This window comes from Aulonocara stuartgranti, assembly GCF_965226115.1.
Source record: "Aulonocara stuartgranti genome assembly, chromosome: 14".
Classification (NCBI taxonomy): domain Eukaryota; kingdom Metazoa; phylum Chordata; class Actinopteri; order Cichliformes; family Cichlidae; genus Aulonocara; species Aulonocara stuartgranti.
In genome coordinates, this window is record NC_138950.1 from 15372662 (window position 1) to 15397014 (window position 24353).

The following is a 24353-nucleotide window of genomic DNA, read 5'->3' on the forward strand; positions in this document are numbered from 1 at the left end:
AACCACTGCATGCAGTACACACACAGAGATAGATACACATGAAGTAGGTCACCTTGATGTGTGAGGCTGTGCTCAGCTGGTATATTTGTGTGGGTTTGTGTGTATTTGTGTTTTAGTGTTTATGTACCCTTGTGGATTGTGTTTTTGTCCTTTTACATTCCCCTCTGTGTCCTCCTGCCCCCCGAGAGAGTTGAGTCATTAGAATAGCTGGAAGTCACTTAGCCCAGACTATAATTTAATTACAGGACCTGAAGTCAGATGCACTTACACTCAGGAGCATCCACAGATAATGATATCATACAGTGAGTAAGAACATGAGGAGTGTAAATAAATGAGCCTGAGCTGACATCATGCATCTCTGTGCATATTTGCACAAAAGGCATAAGACCAAAAAGCTATCAACAATGATAACAAAGCACAACACAGGAGGTGTGATCTCTTTTTCTTGAAAAAACAAAAGTAAATGAACATTCATAATATTCTTTATCACAATATTCTCTGAAAGAAAATACATCATGTAGTAGCTCTCTGTAACACAGCTTCCTTTTACAGATAAGGGTAATTTATTTCTATAACCTTCAGAACCTTTGCCACACTTTTTTTCATCTTACTTTACGAGTACTTTTCAAATCTAAGGACATGGGATCATATACAAACAGCCATGTAAGCACTTACAGTAAACTGGCCTTACTCTGTTTCGAGAGAGCATCCACCCCACATGATTCCCTTATTATTTTAGCCCTGGCATTTAGTTTCCTGACTCCATTAAGCAAAAAAAAAAAAAAAAAAAAGGCGCGGGTGGGGGGTTTGAAAACAAAGCAATGAAAACCAATCTGCTGAAAATGGCTCGCACAGCCTGTGTAGATGGATTTCAAATGGAATTATTCAGTAAGTGATGGCTCCACCATTACACATAAACAAAAATCTGAATTGTCCAAAAATAAAAAAAATAAATACATGAATAAGACCCTCTACTTTTTATCATTTGCATTAAATTCTGTCAAAGGGCTTGTTCAGACAGGGGTGATTATTGGAATGTCTCGTCAAATGAGTCGAGCCATGACACAAATAAAAATACACCCTGATGAATCGAACCGGTCCTACACGGATATAGAACCGGTTGTAGTAGTATGCTGCGTTTGGCTCAACCCTCCAGTGACTGCCGTGAAAGTAACCACTGATGACGACAGCGCGTAAATCAGCAGCTGGAAACGAGAGGCACTCTGGCTGCGCCGTTTGAACGGTGGACACAGGTGCCTCCCGACACAACCTCACCAGCTCCACATCCAAGAGACTGGAAAGCGTCTGCACACGTTCTCAGTTGGATGGTGATTTTTTTTTTTAAAAAAGAAAAAAAAGCATGAGCCGAATGCTGTGCTCTTCTCGCGTCGTTCCAGCCTGGTGAACTTTACAAGCTAATGAGTCAAATTTGAACACTTAAAAGTGCCAAAAGAGGCAGAACAATGAATTCACTGGAGATGTCTACGACGTATCAGAGCTCCCCAGCGCCTAACCAAAGCTACCTTCCAACTGCCACCTACGACACGCCAGACCCCTCCGGGATGGAGAGGCAAATCCGCCTGCTGCTTTTCGGTTTGTGCGTAACCATCGCCGCTGTAACGTTAGTTGGAGGTGTGTATTCGCTGCTGTCTGTCCTCCGGATGAGGAAAAAAACCTCCCTGTGTGTCATTGTGGCTTCCATGTCGGTGGACGACCTGCTCAGTTTGGTCCCACTCGCTTTATTCATGCTCCTTCAGTGGGAAGCAAATGGAGGTGAAGGGTCGGGCAGCCTGTGCACTTTATCTGGACTTCTGTACGTGTTCCAAGGTGTTTCGAGCAATATGAAGGCTTGCCTTATAGCAGCCTACACTTTTTATGTCACCAAGAGATTCGGAGTGCTTCAGTCTGTGCGCCGGCCACTGAGAGTAATGTGGGCTATTGCCGGTGTGTGGGCGGTCAGCCTGGCCGTCAGTGTCCTACCTTTATGCGGATGGGGAAGCTTTACGCCGGCCTCTCTCGGGTGTTTCCCAGAGAGCGACAGTTTTTACATTTTGCTGCTCTTCTCTTTATATTTTCTGTGTTTTTGCGGCTTGTTATTTTTCTTTATCCCCCTCACTTACCAGCTGCTGTGCTCCAGGGAGCCCCAAAGGACTTTATTGTACCCCAGCTATCTAGAAATGGCAAGAGGACTGAGCGGGACCACTCCTCTCTGTGATCTGCAGTCCTTTTCCCGGGACAGCCTGAATAAAAGTTTCGGGGCGTACAACGAACTGAGTCCAAGTCCGTGCGGGACAGAGATCAGGGAGAAAGAGGACAGCAGTTTGTCCCCAGTGTCTGCCAGTGATCAAAGGACAGCTACTGTCGGGGATTCGCCTGTGGTGTTTGCACAAAAGCGCTTCTCCATGATCCTGGCGGTTGTCAGAGTTGTTTTATGGATGCCAATGATGGTAAGAAGCCTCATAAAAGCAAATGTCCCAGTAAATGGTGCCAAAAACAACACCATAATAACTTTTTAGCAAATGGCCTGCCAACCCATTGCTCTACTTGGCTTGGAGCCTTTTAGTTGTATTACCTTGAAATGAAATCATTTATTATTCATTTAGTTGGAATGCTATTCAGCGCTCTGTGTGTAGAAAATCTATGAAACTCCAACCGAAATCTAACACGAAACCGCCTCATAATTATAGAACAACCTCTGGACAACAAAATAAAACCTCAATATCTTACTTTAAAGTAAAATCACTTTAACCCAAGGTCTCTGTTTGGCTTTATATAGCTACACAGATTGTTTTGGTGATTTATTGCCGTAATCGGTGAGGTGAGCAGACCAATGGAAATTATCGTAAAGAGTTATATTGTATGTTTCTGGCCAAGGGTGACGTCAGCAGCCACCATCCGAGCAAATCCACGAAAGTGCTTAACAGCCAATTAGAGACTACCAGGGTCTCTGTGTGGCACGCGGTTGAACAGTATCCCCTAATCAGATCACTGTTCTTGGTGGCGCATATGCTGTAAGCTGTAAGGGTTAATAATGTGGAGGGGAAATAAAGTGGAGTCGTTTAATAGAAGTGTTTTCTTCTCTTTTTACTTTCTCTGTCACTAAAAATGAATAAAATTCCTTATCTTGTTAAAGACTCCATCAGAAATCCTTCACAGTGAGGAGGACACATTGTGAATGATGTCAGAGATTGTGGAATTTATTAATATTAATAAATTATTTCAATTTAACTTCATGGTTTGCTGCCTGTCTTGTAAAACCTTGATATTTTTTAAAATACGTTTTTTTAATGCATTTTTTGTATTTCACAAAATAATCTCCCTAAAAGGCTTTGAGAACAATTGTTTGCAAGTTTTATGTAAAGCCTTTAGGGCACTATTCACTGGGTTTGCTTTGTGAAATACATCCATGCTTTGCAACACCAAGTTCCTCTGTTACAAGAGTTGTTCTTGTTCAAAAAAAAAGAAAAAAGAAAGAAAAAGAATAAAGTGTAGGTGATAAATGCTGTGCAGCAGTGATGGACAAAGAGAATTGGCATTCCAAACTTGCAACCCTCTTAAATGAATAAAAACAAATGATGATTAATACGAAAATGTCAAGATATCACCGGTCAGAAATACAGTAATTTCTGTTTTGTTTCTGTGGATTAGAATATTTTCATTGGTGTTGGTTTTGTTTTATTGTAGCTGTATTATTTGTAGCCATCTTTAAAATTGAGAATACTCAGGTGCAATGCTAAAGTGCCGCTGGCCCACTGGAATACGGAACATAGGAAAATTAAAATCAAGAAAGCCCAGTATGTGTGAAAGGTCTATGCAATTTATTTTCATTCATGTGTCTCCCTCCCACAACTTCCTCATGCATATTAAGTCAGAGACTCCTCAATGACTTAATTTCTCTCCTTTTTTCCCCCCTCACAGACTTTGGTACTAGTGCGCCACGCAATCAGTGCACGCAGCTCCTCCCTGGAGACTTTGAGCTTCTTTCTCACTCTGCTGGCGCCTGCGGTCACTCCGTTATTCATGCTTTCTGAGCGCTGGATCCACATGCCATGTGGCTGCTTCATTAACTGCAAACGGGAACCAACACCAGAACCCTCAGGTAGATGATGGCACAGCACAAATTAATTAACTGTGCACAACCAAATGTCTTTTTGCACAGTAAAAGCCAAAACAACTGTTCCCGTGTGGTACAGGGGGAAACAGTGATGATTTTGCAGGGTGAAGAAAATAAAATTTTCTCACTTTTCTTTCTCACAGTGATGAAAAGAAGATTTAAGTTCAACCTTTCCTTCCAACAAGGCTACGGAGTGTATAAGTTGTCACATGCCACCATGTCACATAACAGTCCTCCCATTGAGAAGCCTGCTTATCACAGCCTTTTTAACTGTGACTTCCCTAATGCCCGTCATGATGCGCTTCAAAGTGGTGCGCTCTCTAGGCTGGGGCCCAATTTTGATTTCAGCACCACGTGCCCAGTGGACAGCTCCTCTCATGCAGATCTTCTATTGGAAGCAGTGGCTGGTGGCGGGGAGGCACTGGCTGATTGTGCTCCACTTCCCCATGAGAACCATGGGAATGATGAGAAATTCTGCTGTGTCCCTTCATTGGCTTCTCATCACCGGGAACAGGATCATAGTCTCACTGACACGTCATCAGTGTTTGAGGGGCCTGAGAGGAGGCTTTCACATGAGGAGTGTCGGAAAATCGAGCTGACAGACTGGGAGTGGTGCAGGAGTAAATCTGAGAGAACGCCCAGACAGGTACACCAGCATTCAGTGTAACCAGTTTATTTGTTGGCTCTTGAACCATTAAATGAATCATTTGTGTCTGTCACTTTGTGGTTTATGGCTGGCATTAGGCAGTTTTTCCACACACTGCAACTCTATTGCTTTCATAAATTAATCAAAGAAACCTAGGCTTTACCATGCAACGTGCAGTAACATAGTGTAGTGGTGATCATTTAAGAGTAATTAGTGTTTCGCGACCGTAAAACAGACACATTTTATAATCTCCCTTTGTGCATTTACATTTTGTTTGAAAGGAAATTAAAAAATTTTATTGTGGTCCACTTGTATAGAGACACAGGATGATAGACGATGGAATAGGGTGCAATATTTACACAGACAGTTTTTAAGGAAGTGTTTGATGAGAAAGGCTTACATACTGTTGGTTTGGATTTTTTTTTTCCACATCTAAAAATATGCCTCTTTATAATCAGGCTGACAGCCTTGGAACTGTGCGTGAGATTTAGATAAAATGCTTAAAATCCTCTCTCCTCTCCTCACATATTCTTATCTGTTCTGAGCTTTTATCACTTACAGAGCAATTGATCAAGTTACCGCACACCATTTTAGTAGCCAATGCCAGCCTGTCTTTCAAAACCAAATATACATCCACAAACTTAAAATTTATTATGTCTAGTGAATTTCTTTCACTAGAAATAAGTTGAAGTTGGAGGAATGTGCAGCTTTAAAATGCTTACAGTTTAAAGATCAGCATCAGTGAGATTCGTTGGATGTTAGCTCCTTCATATGTGTTTATGAATAAGTTGTGCAGGTTAAATATTTGAGTGAAAGTTGAATTTAAAAAACAAACAAACAAAAAAACAAACTTATTTCCAATTCATTCTGTAGTTCAAGTTTAATCAAACACACACATTGATTCAGTATATACTGTACAGTGGTGTTTCTATACCGGGACTCAAAGTTATCATTTATTCAGGTACTCAATATTTTACTCTATCCACTAGCAAAGTCAAAGACCACTAAAGCTTGAGACAGTTTGCTAGAGACCACTATCCACTAATCCATTTTAATCCATTTCTTTCTTTGTTGTTGACATCCTGTGTTCTTATAATACCAGAAGCTTAATTCTCTTTGTGTTTCGCTAGAGCCAACTGAATTGTTAAACAAGGACAAAGCAGTAAAGGCCTAATGATTAATGTATCCTGGCATTGGAGATAAACGACACAGATGAGAGAGCAGCCTCTCTTGTGAAACAGAGCAGCCACAAGCATTAACGTTGAAACCAAACTGTGACTATTAGAACAATAACACTATTAGATTTGATATAGGCTCATTCAGTAGACTGTGGATGTAAACAGACATGGAAACATACAGGCATGTACACACATGAACGCACGCTGTAGCTGTCTCTCCTTCTTTTTCTTTCTCTGCTCTACTTATAAGTTTGAAATGTTTCACTCTGAAAATCACCAGAGGGTGGAAAATCCATGGAGCATGCATCTACAGCTTGGTTTTGGCACTCACTTTGCATCATGTATAAGTCTAAGATGCTCACTGCTGGCGTGTGTGTTTGTGTGTGTATGTGTGTGTGCGTTTCCCTGCCCTACTTCTCAGTATACCAGTCTATATATATGTCTCTCTAGGCCTTAATCATTGATTGGGGTCTTTAAATGTGGAATCACGATTACAGTGCAGTTTACAAACAAAGATAAAAACACTGCCAAACAACAAAGAAAAATGAAGCCTTTTTTTCTGTATCCACCAACCATTATGTTCCTCAAACACATTTACAAAAGACATAAAGAAACACACACACAACGTGTTATTACTGTATAAATACAGAAAGCCAAACAACAGATGAAAGACAAGCCAAAATACTTTGTGATTTATAGTTCTTCCAAGCTGTGTTTTGTTCCGTGTTAGCAGACTAGATGTCATTACCCATCGTCTTTTCTCCTTACTGTCAGCCCATCTGGCCTTCGGGAGCCAGGGAAAGAGGTGGAATTAGAGCTTAAACACATCTTTACCCTCTCTGTGACATATCTGTTAGCAAGCACAGAGTCAGGGTCCACTTACAAGCCCTTTTCCCCAAGAGGAAATGGAGAACTAATGTGCATTAAGGTATGGAGGACTGAAACCAATTTACTCTAAAGAAAAAGATTGTCCAATGCAATGAAATATAGAGACTTAAAAAAATACTGACTTTGAATAAGTATGAAGTTGATACAATTTAAATAATAGATTACTGTACGTGTGTATGCTGACACTTCAATTAATGACACTTCAATTAATTAAAGGTGTGAAATAAGCAAATGAGTCATGCTGACAACCTGATGCTTTGCTGTCCTAATGTGTTTATCCTTATTTAGTGTATTTGAATACCAAGATTTTAATACCAACTAACCTTAAACACAAAGAACTACACAAGCGTATTAATTACTATTAATTAGTAATTGAGAATAACTTAATTACTGTTTACTTACTTGTTATTTAACTGTTCAGTTCATTACATTACACAAAATATCTTATTTAAACAATATATAACCTATTAACAGCAAGCCTTGGTATTCATCTAAAAAGGGAATGAAATATAGTGACACATCAAAAAATATCTCAGTATTAGTTAACTTCAGTACAGTATTTGTGCTCTTCAGTTGTCACCTGCTGTAAATTAAAAAGGAAAAAAAACGAACTGGATCTAACTTGTTACAGTAAAAGTTATTTACTGTTCCTTAGAAACAAATATTAGCTTTATGCCAATTTTTGGATCACAACATGTGCCTGGACATGTTAGCATCCATGTGCAGTGCTTAACAAATTTATTAGCTTTATTAGCCTAAAAAACAAGAAAACAGAAGCATCTTTCAGAAGCTTGTTTTTATACAAAACAATAACTGACTTCATTGGACGTAATTCATGTTCATTCAATTCATTTTTAAGAAAGTTAGGAATTAAGCAAGTACAACATTCCACCCCTAATATTTTTTTCTGTTTAGGAGTGCAAGTAAGTAACTTTAGTTTTTCATACTAAATAAAGTAATATTAATGTGTTTTACTATAATTTTCTCCCTTGGTGCATTTAAATAATATCTATATTTTGATTCAGTTTTATGCGCACTCACTACGCAAGTGATTGCACCATAACTCTGTTAGCAAATTTTTAAAAAAAGTTATCATCACTGCAAAGGTCAGCACCACATTTAATGGTGATCCAGTAGTTTTGTTGCCATTTCCTTAATCACTGGGGTCAACATCAATTTGGCATAAAAAATCAGAACAGACTTACTGTCAGGAAATAAGGAAACAGTTCAAAGGATGTTAGAATACACTGACTGGGCGCTATACAAGTACAGGCCTTATTAGTATTCATTTTAAAATATCATCACATCTGCATTGGCAGAATTTGAAATTAGCTCCCTTAGTCCCTTAGCCCCCCTTTCCATTGCACCCTACACCCACTAGAAAAGCATGGTAATATGCACGGAAATATCTGACAACATTCACACGCAGGTGTAAGCCTTCTGTGTAGTCCCACCACTTCTTATTTTTTATGCAGACTTTTTTTTAACCTTATATAACTCATTCGATCTGCAAATAGCTTCAGCTGAACAAAGTCCTCTAGCACAAGTTAGATTTTCGTTGGACAGACCAAAAGAGGTGCAAAATGGTTATTGTGGATTTTTTTTTAAAGGCATTTTAAAAATAAAAGAAAAAATTAACTTGGAAAAGGAAAAGCCAGGTGATCCTTTGGGGAGCATGTTAAAATAGTATTTTATATGTAAGATGAAGAAAGGCATGTGAAAATATCCAGAAAGAAATCCATCCGTGTGCTTCCCACATGATGTGTTCTGAACATTATTTGATCTACGTGACAATGTGTTTTCAGCTCAGCTTTGCAGTCTTTGTCTCTCCCTCTATGTCTCTCTCCATTCACAATGAGGCAAACATAATGACAGGGAACCAGGCAGATTTGGGGGAGATTGCCAAGAGACTGGCATCTGCTTTGTTTCTGTTGTGCATCATAGTCACAATAAGATTATTATATTTAACTAAATAATTTAGAAGCTTAATTAGACCTGCCACAGGTCTCCCTACTTCTGTGCCACATGATGCTTCTATTTCCCTCTGCCATTAGTATGCACAGTCTCAAACATGTTTTCACAGAGGCTCACTTTGATCTACTCTCTGGCATCATAATCTCTACAAAAGCAGTGTAAATGTGTGACTGAAAAACATGAAATATGATTGAAAAAATGAAAATTAAACTAAAAATGTAGACTCATAATTAAAAGCAAGCTGATAAGCCGTTGGAGAAAATCTGCCTGATACTGTGCACTGAAACTTTGCTATTCGAATCTAATAACGGCCAAAAAAATATGTCAGTCATTATTTGTGTTTGTGTGTTTTTTCACTGAAAGGTCTGTTGGCCTCTACATGCATGAAGTCTTGACATCTCATTTTAACAGCCAAGTGCTGTTGTTAGGGCTCTACATGCAAGCCTCATTAATTCTTGGATAGAAATGACTGGTCAGCACATTCATCTTACTGCACTTGACATCAGGCACATAATGTAACTTCAGTTACTTTAAACAACAGGAATGAGATGGAAAATGAGTTGTAGTCACAGTGAAGTATTAGTTGCTTTGGATTTATTGTCAAGAATGAGCGGCCAAGGCGGAATTTAATAGCAGTTTGATTTTCAAATAAAGACGATGTGCTAAATTCTGACTGAATTTTTGTTCTTTTCTGTGTTTTTCCTGTGCAGCGATCATCAGGTGGTCTATCAATTCCCCTGTGCGCCTTTCAGGGAACTGTATCTTTACAAGCACCTACAGGGAAGACGCTGTCTCTCTCCACCTACGAGGTCAGCAGTGATGGTCGAAAGATCTCCCCGAACAATGCCAAAAAGGTAATGTCATCTCAGCACTCTCTTTGTTTAAACTCACGTTGGAAGACAGAATTTATTTCCTCCGTAGTATGGCATTGTGGGAAATGCTCTTTGCATTCGTACTGAGAATAAATACAAATATGAATCGCTTGCTTACTCCTTTGTTATGCTGTGATCATCGATCACTATAATTTACTTAAATGTGTTTGTTTGTGTTTAAATTAAAAGAAAGGGGTAAATTATGATTTAGTTCGCTTTAAAAATGTTGTTAGGTACATTTTTAAGCTTTGAAATCATTTTCCAGTCTGTAAGTAAATCTAGTCTGAAATTAAGCTAAGAGCTGCCTGGCTCTGGCATCATATTTAAGATTTATGCAAGGTAAATATTGTTTGTGAGATCAATTTTACTCTCTTATATAGCCATCAAGAGCGGCATAGTTTTAGCCATTTCTCTCACCATCAAAAACATTCTAGATTATTTATCCTGTCATGTGCTCCTGATTGCAACACAACTCACTTCTAGAATTAGCCCTATAAGACCTTGAATCAGTGAAATGTGGAAAAGGAAATTCCTAGTTATCAATAAATATAAAATATGTCCATATGCGTTATGTAACAAATAAAAAGAAACCATTTATTTTCATAAAATGACTAGCTTAAAAAAGTAGATTTAAAATTTCTTCAGGGAGTTCCACTGGGAAAAGATTAATGGAATAGAGTTTTAGAAATCAATTATAACATTGTGAGATATTTTTGTACGACATCAAGTACACTGTGGTCCAAAACAAAACATGAAATCTCTCTTCCCCTCAGGTGGAAGTTTATCGTTCGAAGTCAGTTGGCCATGAGCCCAGTGCAGACGAAACAGCATCCAGAGGCCAGGGTGGAGATGTGAACGCCAGCTGTGTAGGAATGGGGATGGAGATTGGAATGGAGATGGGAATTGGAGCTGGGGTTGGGGACACTAATGTCAAGATCCATCTTGAAGTTTTGGAAATTTGTGACAATGAAGAGGCAATGGACAGCGTCTCTATCATATCTAACATCAGTCAGTCCTCCACCCATGCCCGCTCGCCATCACTTCGTTACTCCCGAAGGGAGAACCGCTTTGTCTCCTGTGACCTGGGTGAGACTGCCTCTTACTCCCTGCTCATCCCCAGCAGTGGCACCACAGAAGCAGAGACCATAAATATCACTATACCTGACACTGTGGAGGCTCATCGGCAGAACAGCCGACGCCAGACACAGGAGAGCTCGGGGTATCATGAGGAGATACAGCTGCTCAATGAGGCCTATAGAAAGCAAGCTGGGGAGAGGGAAGAGTGACATACATACAGAATAATAATAGGGTGGCTCTCTGGTGGAGGTTGAAAAAGCACCTCAGACAGTAAAGGCTGTGAGACAAATTTCCTAATCATTCCACATTTACTTCTTTCTGATCACCGCTCTAACAGAGTTGACAGGTGACCCAAATAGAGGCTTAGCTGAAGACTGTAATAGTCTGTTTGCCTACTCTTGTACTTCCTCTTTAGCTAATATCAGGAGAGCACATTTACTGCCTATATGTAGAGTACACAGAGATATATTAGACTGTAAAATGATATATATTGTAAATCGAGTGGAATACAGACCTATGTCAAATAGACAGTAGAAGAGAATCAGTATTTTAGTAGTGTATCTGTATTCTTGCTTTCACCATATGCCAGTTTGTTATCACAGAAGAAGCAGGTAGAAGAAAAAATCACAGATGTAAAGGAGGAAAAAAGGACCAAGGTGTGATCACGTGTCTGACATGAAACAGCTCCAGTAGACTACGTCACTGGTGACTCAGCTGTGAGGCGAGGGGTCACCTGACCCATGTGTCTGACTCATCTGAGCATGTGTTGTGCATTTTAGTATCTGTGCCCATAGAGATGAGGGTATATGTTTGAGAGCATTGATCTGTGATGTCAGTTAACAAAAATCTTCACATGCTTACCGTGAAAAAAAAATTGTGTTTATTCTGCATATATTTCTTCAAATTGTGTTTCATTTTCACTCAGCTGCAATGTCTAAAATGTCTATCTGCTATCTAATTTGGGGCTGGGAGGGTAGGGTGGATCCACCATCACTGTTTAGGATGTAAAACAAGAAGAAGTGAAGCAAACATTTTTTTTTTTGTTACTTCTTCAGAACAGTTTTCTGCCTTGCACATGTTTAGTGCAATTTAAATGAGTGACTGTGCATATTTCACCACAGCAGGCAGCATATGAATGTACATTCCAAAACCACTTCGGGGGATCATCTGTCTGACCGCTCGGTTTGCTTCCCATCCAATCGGTGAGCCACAGGGACCTCTTACTTTCTATCTAATACTGTACATGCATATATTCAGGACTGGAGTAAAATTTTCATAGATGGGACTGTGTAAATCAGTATTGTTTGACAGGGGTTAAGAATGTCTTTCTGAATCATATAAATCTTCATTCTCTCAGATGACATCATTCTTTATATGCACATATACATGTACTTGTGTGTAGAAAAAACAGTGAAACTGGTATTGAAGACTAATTTTAAAGTATATATGTATTTATGTTTGTTTTATGGTGATGTCTTCTATATGTTAACTGTTTGGTTTTTTGAACTTCAACACAGCCTTGGCACAGCAAGGACTTCATTTGCAAGCTTTTGAATTGTTCTTTAGGGAGTCCCAGCCATCAGCCTCAATGTCTCCCATCCTCCTGAAGACCGTTTTCATTAAAGATTCATACAAGAAAATTGCCTCCAACAGTAGTGCGATGCATTCCTAGTTCAAGCACTCCTAGGCAAAATGAGAGTAAATACTGTGCAGGCATGTGAATTGTGATGAATGCAACACTGTATTTAATATCAACCATGTCAACTGTTAATGGTGCCAAAGGTTTTTAGCTGAGCAGTGCGCCATCTTTCCAGCTTAACAGCGTGGATGTGATTCCATTATGTGCTTGTTCTCATTGTTAAACTACAGCTCAGCTTCTGGTCCAGAATTTTCATAAATTCAGCAAGTAATTGTTATTTGTCTTGTTATTAAGAATTCTGAGTTGCACATCAGCTGCACCAGTATTTGCATGTTTATTCATTCATGTCAACCATCTGGAGCTATTTGGTAACACACCGTTTGGATTCAAATGGAATTATTTACCACAAATTAAAAGGCAAGTAAAGTGCAATAGTTAGCTACTTTGGAGAGTGACCTATATAATATGTAACATCATTGGTTGCTGTGGCCCTAGGGTTTGGAATGTGACTAATCCACAACAGCTGTATGATGTCTTTATTCTGCTCAGTGTTCAAGATGACAGAAAAACAGCATCAAAAACATATTTCTTTTATAAGCTATTTCATAGGGAAAATTCTGAAATTGCTTAATTATATATTATCCGTGTACAGCTAACAGTTATTTTGAAACCAAATGACAAGAAAGTAGGAGAAAATTTAAAAGAGGCTGCATGAGGCTGCAAAAGCATAACGTAAAAAAACAAAACAAAACTGCAATATCAGAAACCTTGACCAGAAGCTATTCCTGATGTTTTCATCAGTTCTCTCTGATTCAAGGACTTTCACCTCCCACTCACAACCTCACTGTTTATGCTGAAACAATAAGGTGCAGGTAAGCCTGCATCAAAATGCAGCATCAGTGGCACTGTGTGAGACCTCTAGTACAATATGTGCACCTCTAAAGAGCACAGCACGATTTCTGAAAATGTAAAAATCCAGAAGGAGATAAAACCACTATATTAAAACCTGAGGCTTTTTATTGGAGGTTTTTGAAATTCATCTGGTCAGGGATTGCTTGTATGGATTACAGCTAGCCCCTAGGGTAACAAACATGGTGTATATATGAGCTGTACACCTGCTACAGTGCTGAAAGGTTCAGGGAATGGAGGCTTGGAGCATATGAAACAGTGCTTTCTTCTTTCATGTCATTTGCTTTCCACAATCCCTCTACTACTCAAAAGGCTTTACTCCCAGTATGTTTTTTAATACCTTCCCCAAGTTTAGCAGTATTTTTTCCTGTATCATTTTCTCTCTGACATCCCTTCATTTTGAATCCCCCATCTGTTCTCTTTAGAGTACCCAGCTGAGATACTGATAGTACTCACAGAGTTCAAAATAATGACAAAGATAAAAGAATTGGCAGCTGAAGCAAAAACATGAGTCACTCCCAACTTAAAGTTTACCCGATCACTGTGGAATTGTTTTCTTTTTTAATGTCCAAAGACACAACTGAATATATTTCTGTCAAAGCTGAACAGGGAGCCTTTGTACAAGCAGGTCCAGTTAGTACTTGATGAAAATGAGATTCTCAAATACAAACTGAAAATAAGATTTTACACAAATTAGTCTTTCACACCAAACTGCTAATAAATCGTTTCATCGTCACAAATCACTATTCTCTGATCTGGGACACTGTCTTCTTTCAAATGCATCTCCTTAATAACAAAATAGCTGATTGTGGAAGTACTGTGTAAGTATTCATTTCACTGATTATAAAAGGAAATCGTGTCTTTGATGGTTCTGATGATCACAGTGGGCGTGAAAAGAAAAAATTAATTTAAAAGTGGCAAAGCATGATATTTCCTGACAGGAACAGAAAGATTAAGGGTGGGATCTACCCTGTCACCTCCCATGAACATCCTGCACAAATCTTTCACACCACTCTTTCTACTCTCTCATCTGTGAAATGTGCTTCATGGCACAGATAGGGTGTCTATTGCTTTTAATTTGCAGGGCAAAGACACAGAGTAGAGAGAGGTAAACAATAAGGAAAATGCACAGATTTTCCCCATATGGCATTGCTGCTAATTTGAAATAAGAGAATGCAGAGTATAATCCAATTAGATTTGGAGCATTCAGAAACAGAATCAGTGAACGGTGACGTATGGAAATGTGAAAACACTGTTTGTAACCGCTACAAAAGTCAGATAAAGCCAAAGCAATCAGTGACTGAGGAGATACTTAATAAGAATGTATCACTACTACTACTAATTGTTAATGTTTTAGTTTTCACTTTAAATCTGACAAAAAATTATATTAAAAAACAGTGCTGAAGTGTAGCAGAGAGACCCTTTAAGGTGACAGTCAGCAGTCATGGTGAATCTTTTTCATTTGGCGGCAACCTTTAAGGCCCAGATAGCAGGTCATTCCCTAATGTTCCTTAAACTGCAGTGTACCAGTGTGAACCTGGTACAGCAATTACTTTGACAAGACAGACTGTTTTTGTCTGTGCACAGAGACCCCAGAAGATATTTAGCAATCTAAATAGTCAACAAAAGGTTATTTCAGGGCCGGAACCCTCCTATTAAACTGGTGTTTAATGCATAAACAGATTTAGCAAGACTCTAAACAAATATTTTCTACTTTGGATAATAGATAAAAGTAAGAGGGCATGAGCATCCTCTGTCAAATGACAGAAAAGTACGTGGACAAGTTCAGACTATCGAACTTTGCAACTTGCTCATCGTTAATGAGAAGGTTAATGTGCCAGGGCACTGAGTGAATTAAATTTATTTGCACTTGAACTAATTAAATAAACATCAAAATGAAAAAATGACATGTAAAGAAAACTCATGAAAACTTATGGAAGCATAATTTGTTTCCAGAAAGGCCACTCAGATCATCCGGGGGGGGGGGGAATCAATCTTCTATCTTATACAGATGGATATATTATAAAGGATTCTTCAGATTTACCTCCAGATACACAATATAACCATCCCTCCCAAACAGTGGTCACAAATCAGTCCAAATGTGTGGTAGTGGGCACATCTGCCATATTGAGATAATCCATCCCACCTCACAGGTGTGCCACATCAGGATGCTGATCTGACATCATGAGTAGTGCACAGGTGTACCTCAGACTGCCCACAACAAAAGGCCACCCTGGAATGTGCAGTTTTGTCTCACAGCAAAATGCCACAGATACCACAAGCAATGAGGGAGCGTGCAATTGGCATGCTGACAGCAGGAATGTCAACCAGATCTGTCGCCCGTGCATTGAATGTTCATTTCTCAACCATAAGCCGTCTCCACAGGCGTTTCAGAGAATATGGCAGCACATCCAACCGGCCTCACAACCGCAGACCTCGTGTAACCACACCAGCCCAGGACCTCCACATCCAGCAGGTTCACCTCCAAGATCGTCTGAGACCAGCCACCCAGACAGCTGCTGGAACAATTGGTTTGCACAACCAAACAATTTCTGCACAAACTGTCAGAAACCGTCTCAGGGACGCTCAACTGCATGCCCGTCGTCCTCATCGGGGTCTTGACCTGACTCCAGCTCGTCGCCGTAACAGACTTGTGTGGGCAAATGCTCACATTCGATGGCGTCTGGCACGTTGGAGAGGTGTGCGCTTCACGGATGAATCATGGTTCACATTGTTCAGGGCAGATGGCAGCTGAGAATGTCCCAGTTCTTGCATGGCCAGCATACTCACCGGACATGTCACCCATTGAGCATGTTCGGGATGTGCTTGACCGGCGTATACGACAGCGTGTACCAGTTCCCACGAATATCCAACAACCTCGCACAGCCATTGACGTGGAGTGGACCAACATTCCACAGGCCACAATTGACAATCTGATAGACTCCATGCGACGATGTGTTGCACTGCATGAGGCAAGTGGTGGTCACACCAGATACTGACCGGTTCTGGGTCCCCAGACCCCCAATAGCGCAAAAAACTGCACATTCCAGGGTGGCCTTTTGTTGTGGGCAGTCTGAGGTACACCTGTGCACTACTCATGATGTCAGATCAGCATCCTGATGTGGCACACCTGTGAGGTGGGATGGATTATCTCAATATGGCAGATGTGCCCACTACCACACATTTGGACTGATTTGTGACCACTGTTTGGGAGGGATGGTTATATTGTGTATCTGGAATGAATTTTAGGTCTCTACGTCCATCCCATGGGGAATGGGAGCAGTAACAAAGGTGTTGCGTTTATATTTTTGTTGAGTGTAGATAATGGATATTAAATACCACAGAAGTGAAAGTAAAAATTAATTAGAAACTCTTCCTGAATTCTAAATCATGGAGGTGGGAATCTGAGAGTCTACAGTAATATATGTGAACTTGTATTAGTAGTGATGAATTCAGTCTAACTTCATTTCAGAGAAATTTTGGAAGTAAAAAACTTGGCATTCTGCACTTGCCCTACTTCAAGTGTACATCTTCAAAAAAAGAAACAGTTTTTTTTTATGTATTTTAATTTGTCACATGACCCCAGAGGTTATGCTGAAAACACACTTTTAGTGTGTTTTTAAAATGTATTATGTCATTTTAAAATCTGGAAAAGAATAAAATTATACTTTTATGCTGTTTAAATGTTATTCAGTGAATAATTTACATAAATATTTTATGGATTCCCTGAGAGACATCCCGTTCATAATCTCTGGGGTTTAATAGCACACCCTTTGCAGCTATAACAGCTTTAACTCTTTTCAAAAGGCTTTCAACAAAGTGTGTTTGGGAGTTTTTGACTATTCTTTCAGAAGCGCATTTATGAGGTCAGACGCTGATGTTGGGTGAGAACAACGTATTGTATGTAAAAACGCATAGGGTTTAATAAATGCATTAAAATGGCACAATAACCTATCATAAAAACAAGAAAAAATGTCAAAAAAATGTTTACAACTAAAAATTTTATTATTATTTATTAGGTACATAGCAAACTGAACTCATGTTTTTATGCCCAAATTTGAGCTTCAGGAATTAATCAAGCATAACACTTAACTACAAAAGTTTTTTTTTCACCTCTTCAGGAATGCAAGCAAATAGCTGTAACTTGGCATCTTAATCAAAAAATAATATTAGCAATACATATATATTTTGAGTGACAATTTGATTAACTATTATAAAAGCACAAGTATAATTACCAATACTATTAATTTTGGGCAGCTCTGATATAACTCTTACATTCGGTGATGGTCTAATAAACTTGTTAAGCACTGCTAGAAATTATACAAGTAACAGGACTGAATGCTTTAGTAATACAATAATTCAGAGGCAAATAGTTATGTTTAAAGGTTAGTGGTAAAATGTCAGTGTCCTGATCTACACAGTAAATCATAACAAATTGCATAAAAAATAAACTGGAAATTTGAACTGAAATACACATTTGTATGCTAATTACTATGATAACTTCGTTTGAAGAAGTCAGCTAGATTTAGAAAGCAGCGTTTAAAACGGTAATATGGAGAGCAACCAATCCTAGAGCGCCACGTCAATATCTAGTTGCTGAAAATGTTGACGGCATTATTATGCGACATGCCAGATGGAAAACAGCAAGTATCTCGGATGTGACACTTTTTCAAGGGGATGTTGTTGTTTAATAAGTGAGTTAGAGGGGCGCAATTTAGGTTTGGGGTGTAGTTATCGAGAACCCAACTGTCAGTGGCTACGTGAGTGTCACCGCATATTTTTGAAGTGAAATATTTAGTTCGTAAATCCACTGAATATTGCTGGTTAGCGAGTAGCTGTAAGCCGTTAATTGAACGCAGGTTAACGGACGTTACCGTTGCCTGCCTCTAACCGCAACATGAGCTATGGATATGGCGGCGGTGGAGGAGGAAGAAGAGGTAGAAGAGGAGGTCGCGGGCACAGAGATGACAGCAGAGAAAGATGGGAAAGGGGAGGTGGAGGAGGCTCGAGAGGAAACATGTCCGAATTTGACCCGGATCGGGGAGGAGGTGGGCAAAGAGACCGTCCTCCTCCACACCTGAAGGGCCGTGAGATTGGACTGTGGTACGCAAGATATGGAGCCGTTAGGAGGAAGCAAGCTGACCGGAGATCGGTATGGACTGTGCTTGAAGTCATGCTCATTGTAAACATGGAAGGTCTGTCTGTATAACTGCAGTCACCCTGTTAGCAGGGGCGGATCTAGAGAAATTTTCTTAGGGTGGCATGAGGGTGGCAAAGAAATCAAATGGGGTGGCAAAATCAAAGCCTTCCCCCCCCCCCCCCCAACACATATGCAGGTGGTTACATATGGTTAAAATGACTTAAATGCAGTAAATATACACATTTTTCATATAAATATTTTCTATAACTTAATTATTCTCTGTAGTCCACATAATTAAACACTTTAGTTACATAAAACATGTGAGTTTTGATTGTATGTACTGTATAGCCTGTATAATAAATAAATAAATATGTAGCCCAATAAGTATAAAATCCAGAAAGCTACACAACATGGGGCGGTTCATTTACAAACACAAGTCTAACTTAAGTTTCACACTGTTTTTTGTTAGAAAACAATCACATTGTTAGATGCTTAAATTACACAATATGTCAGAAATCTGCACTGTCATGAACAAAAATGTAAACCTAATTTTTCATGATTTGTTGGATCAACCCACAGAGCTCTGTAATACAACAGCCGTTTTTGACTCCTTTTGAGTTTATGTTTGTATTTCACCCTCAAATTGTTTCATTTTATTTTTTCCCCCTTGCCTTGTTTGGTGTCATTCTTTTCAGCTCAACTGAATTTAGTTGTTTTTTTCACTGACATACTGCATTAGTATTACTGATCTGAAATCACACAAATAACTTAAAATCCTAGTAGCATTTTTTTTTTACTGTAAAAAAAACCACAGACATGTTGAGTAAATTTTTATAACCTGAAATGCAAATATAAATTGTACATTTTGTAAATGTATACAACTATTTATCTAAAAATGCAGCCAATACACCTGCTGTTTTTTTTTTTTTCATTTTATGCAACCATTTAAAAATATTACTAAAACTAAAATGAGAGAACAATCAGGTTTCGCAATAAGATGCCCCACAAATGATGTGTGCCAGTAAAAAAAAAAGTTTGTCCACCAAAAGACAGGAGAGCAGCACGGATAAATCTGCAGGCCTGACAGCAGGGCCCTATTTCAGGAAGCCGGTTTAGAAAACTCAGAGTGAAAAACGATACTCAGGGTTGAGTAACCCCGAACTGTCCAACTCGGAATATTCGGTTTCAGAAAGGCTGATAACAATTAGTTCAATCAACGCGGAGTTGCTTTAACCCCAAATTAAGCGCGCGCACGAGGATACATAAAGCCCTGATTAGTGGAGCACAGATTAAGCGAGTCACCATGGAGACGGAGGGAAAGAAGGCGCGGTCAATGTATTTTACAGCGCTTGAGGCCGAAATTCTGATGGCAGTATATGCCGATAACATGCAAATTTTGCAGAAAAAAAGTAACACAGGCTCAGCTGCAAAAGAAAGGGAGCATGCATGGCAAAACATAGCCGACAGAGTCAATGCGTGAGTGTTAATTTAAACATTGATCTAGGGATTTCCACCCATTTAACACGTTATTTTATTATATTTTATTTTTTATTTCATACATTTTATTTTGTGATGTGATGTGAGTGCAGGTGCAACCCAACAGGCCCCAAACGTTCCTGGCAGCAAGTAAAAATGAAATATAAAAATATAGTCCAAACAGGTATGGTGTAATTGTATTATGAGCCATAGTGTCTGTTTGTCCGATGTAAATCAATTGCAGTTAGAGGCTACATTAATTTCCCCTCTGTAAGCACTTATTGAAATTATCTGAGCATTACAAGTACATATTTGCTTACTCTGTATGCTCAAATGTGACCCGTTATGGCCACTAGAAAAAAAGCGGAGGCCCGAAAAACAGGTGGGGGTCCTCCACCACCACCACTCACAGAGCCTGGCCACTTGGCTTCCACATTTGTGATAATGTTGGCAGCATCACATATGATCTTCACAGTGCAGAGAACACAAATTAGCATCCATTACTAATAATGAAATAATTTGTTAGTTTGAAATGCTACAGGGAACTATGTACCTGCACATTAATGCTGTGGAAAGACTTCCTGTTCACATAGTCTCCTTCATTTACTGAAGGAGCAATGATTGGAATGTGAGTGCCATCTATACAGCCAATCACGCCTGGGAACTGTGAAAATAAATGTAAAATTTAAGCAGTAGTTTAAGTATCACCACATCATGAATTAAGTTTTGTTCATCCTGCTACCTGCAATTTTGTGGCATCCCTCTTTGATAAATCTTGTGGGTCTATGACCGGGGAACACCACAAACGAGTACAGGAGACGTTTCAGTGCAACTGTAACATTCCTGACTGCCCGACAGACGGTAGCCTTGGAAACGTGCTCAGCGTCACCAATATTATACAGAAAGCTCCCGTTTGCAAAAAACCGAAGTACGATACAAATAATATGTACAGAACTGAGAGGATGTCCACGATGTGTCACATGAGCAATATATGGCCTGAGGATGTTATTCAAATAAATTGTAGATTGTGCTGAAAAACGGTAACATTCACACAGGAAATCATCAGGAAATGATAAAATGTCCAAACGCGCTCTAATCACTCTCTCCCGGCGGAGAGCTCTGCGGAGAATTTGGGCTTCAACATCTACTGGCTCTTCAAGGAAGGGGCACGCCATGTCTGACACTTCCTACAGTCAGGTTTCCGACAAAGAGGCGGAGAACGTCAGGGTTAGTTGAAGTAAACCTGCTAGGGGGCAGGTTAGCTTCACGGAGTGTGTCGTCATAGTAACTCACTCAGAATTAATCTAAACTCGCTTTGTGAAACCGAAAACCCAGAGTTTTCGTTAACTCAGGGTATACTTACTCAGAGTTTGCACTAAACCGGCTTCCTGAAATAGGGCCCAGGTGTATCACTCCGCTGGTTTTCTACTTAGTGACAGTGTTTACACTGCAATGTGCCTTTGTGAAATTCATTAGTGCCCTCACTGACACACAAAACAAAACGACTACACAACAGAATGCAGAACTACACAAGACAACCCAAGACACTAAGTATACACTCCACACTAAACGTCACAAATGGCCACATCTAAAAACTCTCTCTAACTCGCTGTCTCTCTCTCTCCCTTGCTCGCTCTGTCTCGCTGCCGTTACCGTCACTCCTAAAACTTTTCCCTCTTCCTAAACAACCAAATCCCACGTGTTGACTTTTTTTTTTTTTTTAAATTGGTGGACATGGTACATATTTCCAGCGATAGGAAAGAGGTGGCTTTTTTCCTTTCTTCACTGTTTTCGCGCTGTCCTTACAAAACGCTTAAAACACACACACACACACACACACACACAAACGTGACGACAGTATTTAGAAAAAAGCGTGGCTTATATATATTATTGTAACTCTGGATTTACTGGCCTGTAATTAAAATTTAAAAACTTTGAAGTCCAAACTTTCAATGTGGGCTGAAATAGAGACCCAGCGTGGCTGCAACTTGTTGCTATGTCAGCTTAAAATAGTCATGTGATTTAGAGGTGCAGCGTGTCGGTGGACCACAGGGGGTTCATAACACTCACCTTCATTCCATTTCCAGAGTGTAACATCCACCCACCTGTGTAAAATCCGAAATTCCCATGGTGTTGTTCAGAATGTGCTCTGGCACAATCATAAGCATCGCTTGCTACTGAAAACAAGGAAAAAGCCGGTCCTGTTGTGGGCTGAACCATTTGTTAATGGTGGAGCGGGGGGACACTATGCAATATATACAGTTTTAGCATTTATATTCACTGTTGACTGTAACTACGCTCAAACTGTTAATGCTATCGTATTGTAATTAACAACACTGTCATATGCAAAACTGGGGTGGCAAGGGATCATTTTAGGGTGGCACTTGCCACCCCATGCCACCCTTCTAGATCTGCCCCTGCCTGTTAGGAGCAGATCTTTGAGCACATCAAAGTGTGGGAAGCTGATTGGAAAGTTGCTCACTGTGTGCACAGAAAGTATTCACACTGATCTGAACATGGGCAGTAAGTCACATTTTCCCCTGCTGGTTAACAGACAGTTGCTTGTACAATATATAAGAATGGTAATAATTATATATAAAATATTATTAATAATAATACTAATAATACAAACACACCACCACCACCATCATTATATACTGAATAAATATCCAATCTGTCATTGTGTTTAAAAAAAAAAAAGGATTACTTACACAGCACAATTCAAAACTACATCTACAACAGTAAGTATTTCTGTTACATATTTATCTTCTTACATCAGGAATTAGTCCGAGACAGGTCCCTGTCTTCAAAGTGTTAATGAGTAGTATTTTCTTTTTCAGTGGTATAAAGGGAAATTTGGAAAAACACTGTTGCAAGGTCATAGCTAACTTTCCTTTTCCCATTTGCTTGTGCAGCGGGCAGTGGTCCAGATGGATGAGGCAAGAGAGCAACACATTACCAAACTGCTTAACTCTGTCCAGAATGACCAGCTCGGCCCAGAAAGGGGCCGCAGGGATGAAAGAGCCTCGACCTCTGACAGCTGGCAAACAGCTGCCAGGGATAGTGCCCACTGGTGAGAGAGGCTTGTATAGCTTTATCAATTGTCGTTACTAACTTATAATGAATTAGTAGGAAAGCTAGACAGAATAGTAAAATTTCAGTTATTTCTTCCCCTTTGACTGCTGACATCATGACTAATTTAGTGTGTTTATCATCATTAGTTACTTTGATGGGGATTTGCCTGAAGAGGAAAAAACTAAGACTGAGGTCAAATGGGAGGAAGAAGAAGGTAGTCCAGGCCAGAAGAAAGCAACTGGCAAATCACAAAGGTAACTTTGTGTAAAAATGTGTGATTTTTTTTTTTTTTTTTTTTAAATCATTTAGAAATTCTGCAGAACAAATAGTAATGTAAGGTTTTCCAGGTAATATTGGATGTTTATACCGCTGAATGTTTTTTTTTTCTTCTAGTCACTCTACAACAGCGGTTAAAGATGAGCCGCCAGATCAATGGGATGAAGAAGATCAGGAAGAGGAGGCGGCGAAACCAGTTATTAAAGATAAGGATCTGGAGTTCTTACATCAAGAAGTAGTCCGAGACAGGTCCCTGGATGACTACTTGAAGAGAGATCTGCAGAGTAAGAAATCAGATGGAAAGTACAAAGAAATGCTGGTAAGAGTTTTCAGTGGTATAAAATCTAGGTTTAAGTTTCTAGCATGAACATATTTATTAAAATAGCTAAGGTGGGGACAAGGTGGGATTTTTTTGGTAGTTTAGCATGTTTAGTGCCTTTAGATAACAACATTACTACTATACTAGTCATTTGTTGTCATTTAATGTCCAAAAGTCCAATTTAATTAATTAATTAGTGTTTTTAATAAGAAAAATAAAAAGTAATGGGTTTCATTCAGTTGAAAGGTTCTATGTTTGGGGGAAAAAAAAAAAAAAAAAAGAATGTTGCCCAAATGCATTGCTGCATTGGCTGTATGTAAGTAGCTTTTGTTTATGTTTGTGTAAATAAGTAAATGTTTATTATATTTATACATTTAAATTGTTTAGTGCAAAATTTTACTGTGGAAATAGGTGTGCAAAGTTTAATTTATGTACAAGATGATGTGTAATGGAAAAGTCTTCTTACCAAGTATTCAATCAATTTATCATAATGTTATCATGCTACATCATTTCAAGTGGTTACCACTGTATTAGTGAGGTACTGCGCAGAGTCAGTATTTATCTTTGGTTATTAGAATTGGATAACTTCTGATGTGCTAGGACTGTTCCCATTATGGAATTTTTCTTTTTAAAGTATCTGTTCCTAATTTTATTGAATTTTTATCTCATTATTTTACTCCTCATCTGTTCTTTTTGTCTTCAGAAATTCAGGGAAAAACTACCATCTTATGGGAAAAAAGAGGCAAGTATTTCACATGCAAATGTGCTTT

At 39.2% G+C, this 24353-nt stretch overlaps 2 protein-coding genes across 2 annotated transcripts in view; both read left to right on the forward strand.

Annotated features, from left to right (window-relative positions):
- Window positions 1-1139: 1139 nt before the first annotated feature.
- On the forward strand, window positions 1140-12538 carry LOC309688129 (putative G-protein coupled receptor 149). The gene is made up of 5 exons (XM_082503604.1): window positions 1140-2447; window positions 3919-4099; window positions 4258-4760; window positions 9511-9654; window positions 10446-12538. The coding sequence occupies exons 1-5, from the start codon at window positions 1464-1466 to the stop codon at window positions 10956-10958; spliced, it is 2325 nt and encodes a 774-aa protein (XP_082359730.1). The 5' UTR covers window positions 1140-1463; the 3' UTR covers window positions 10959-12538.
- Window positions 12539-17905: 5367 nt separating this feature from the next.
- Window positions 17906-24353, forward strand: part of dhx36 (DEAH (Asp-Glu-Ala-His) box polypeptide 36) — a 30714-nt gene continuing 24266 nt past the window's right edge. The window contains exons 1-5 of the mRNA XM_082503591.1: window positions 17906-18449; window positions 22829-22986; window positions 23135-23242; window positions 23382-23583; window positions 24287-24325. Of these exons, the coding sequence (XP_082359717.1) occupies window positions 18195-18449; window positions 22829-22986; window positions 23135-23242; window positions 23382-23583; window positions 24287-24325 (762 nt within the window). The 5' untranslated portion in view covers window positions 17906-18194. The remainder of the gene's footprint in view (window positions 18450-22828; window positions 22987-23134; window positions 23243-23381; window positions 23584-24286; window positions 24326-24353) is intronic.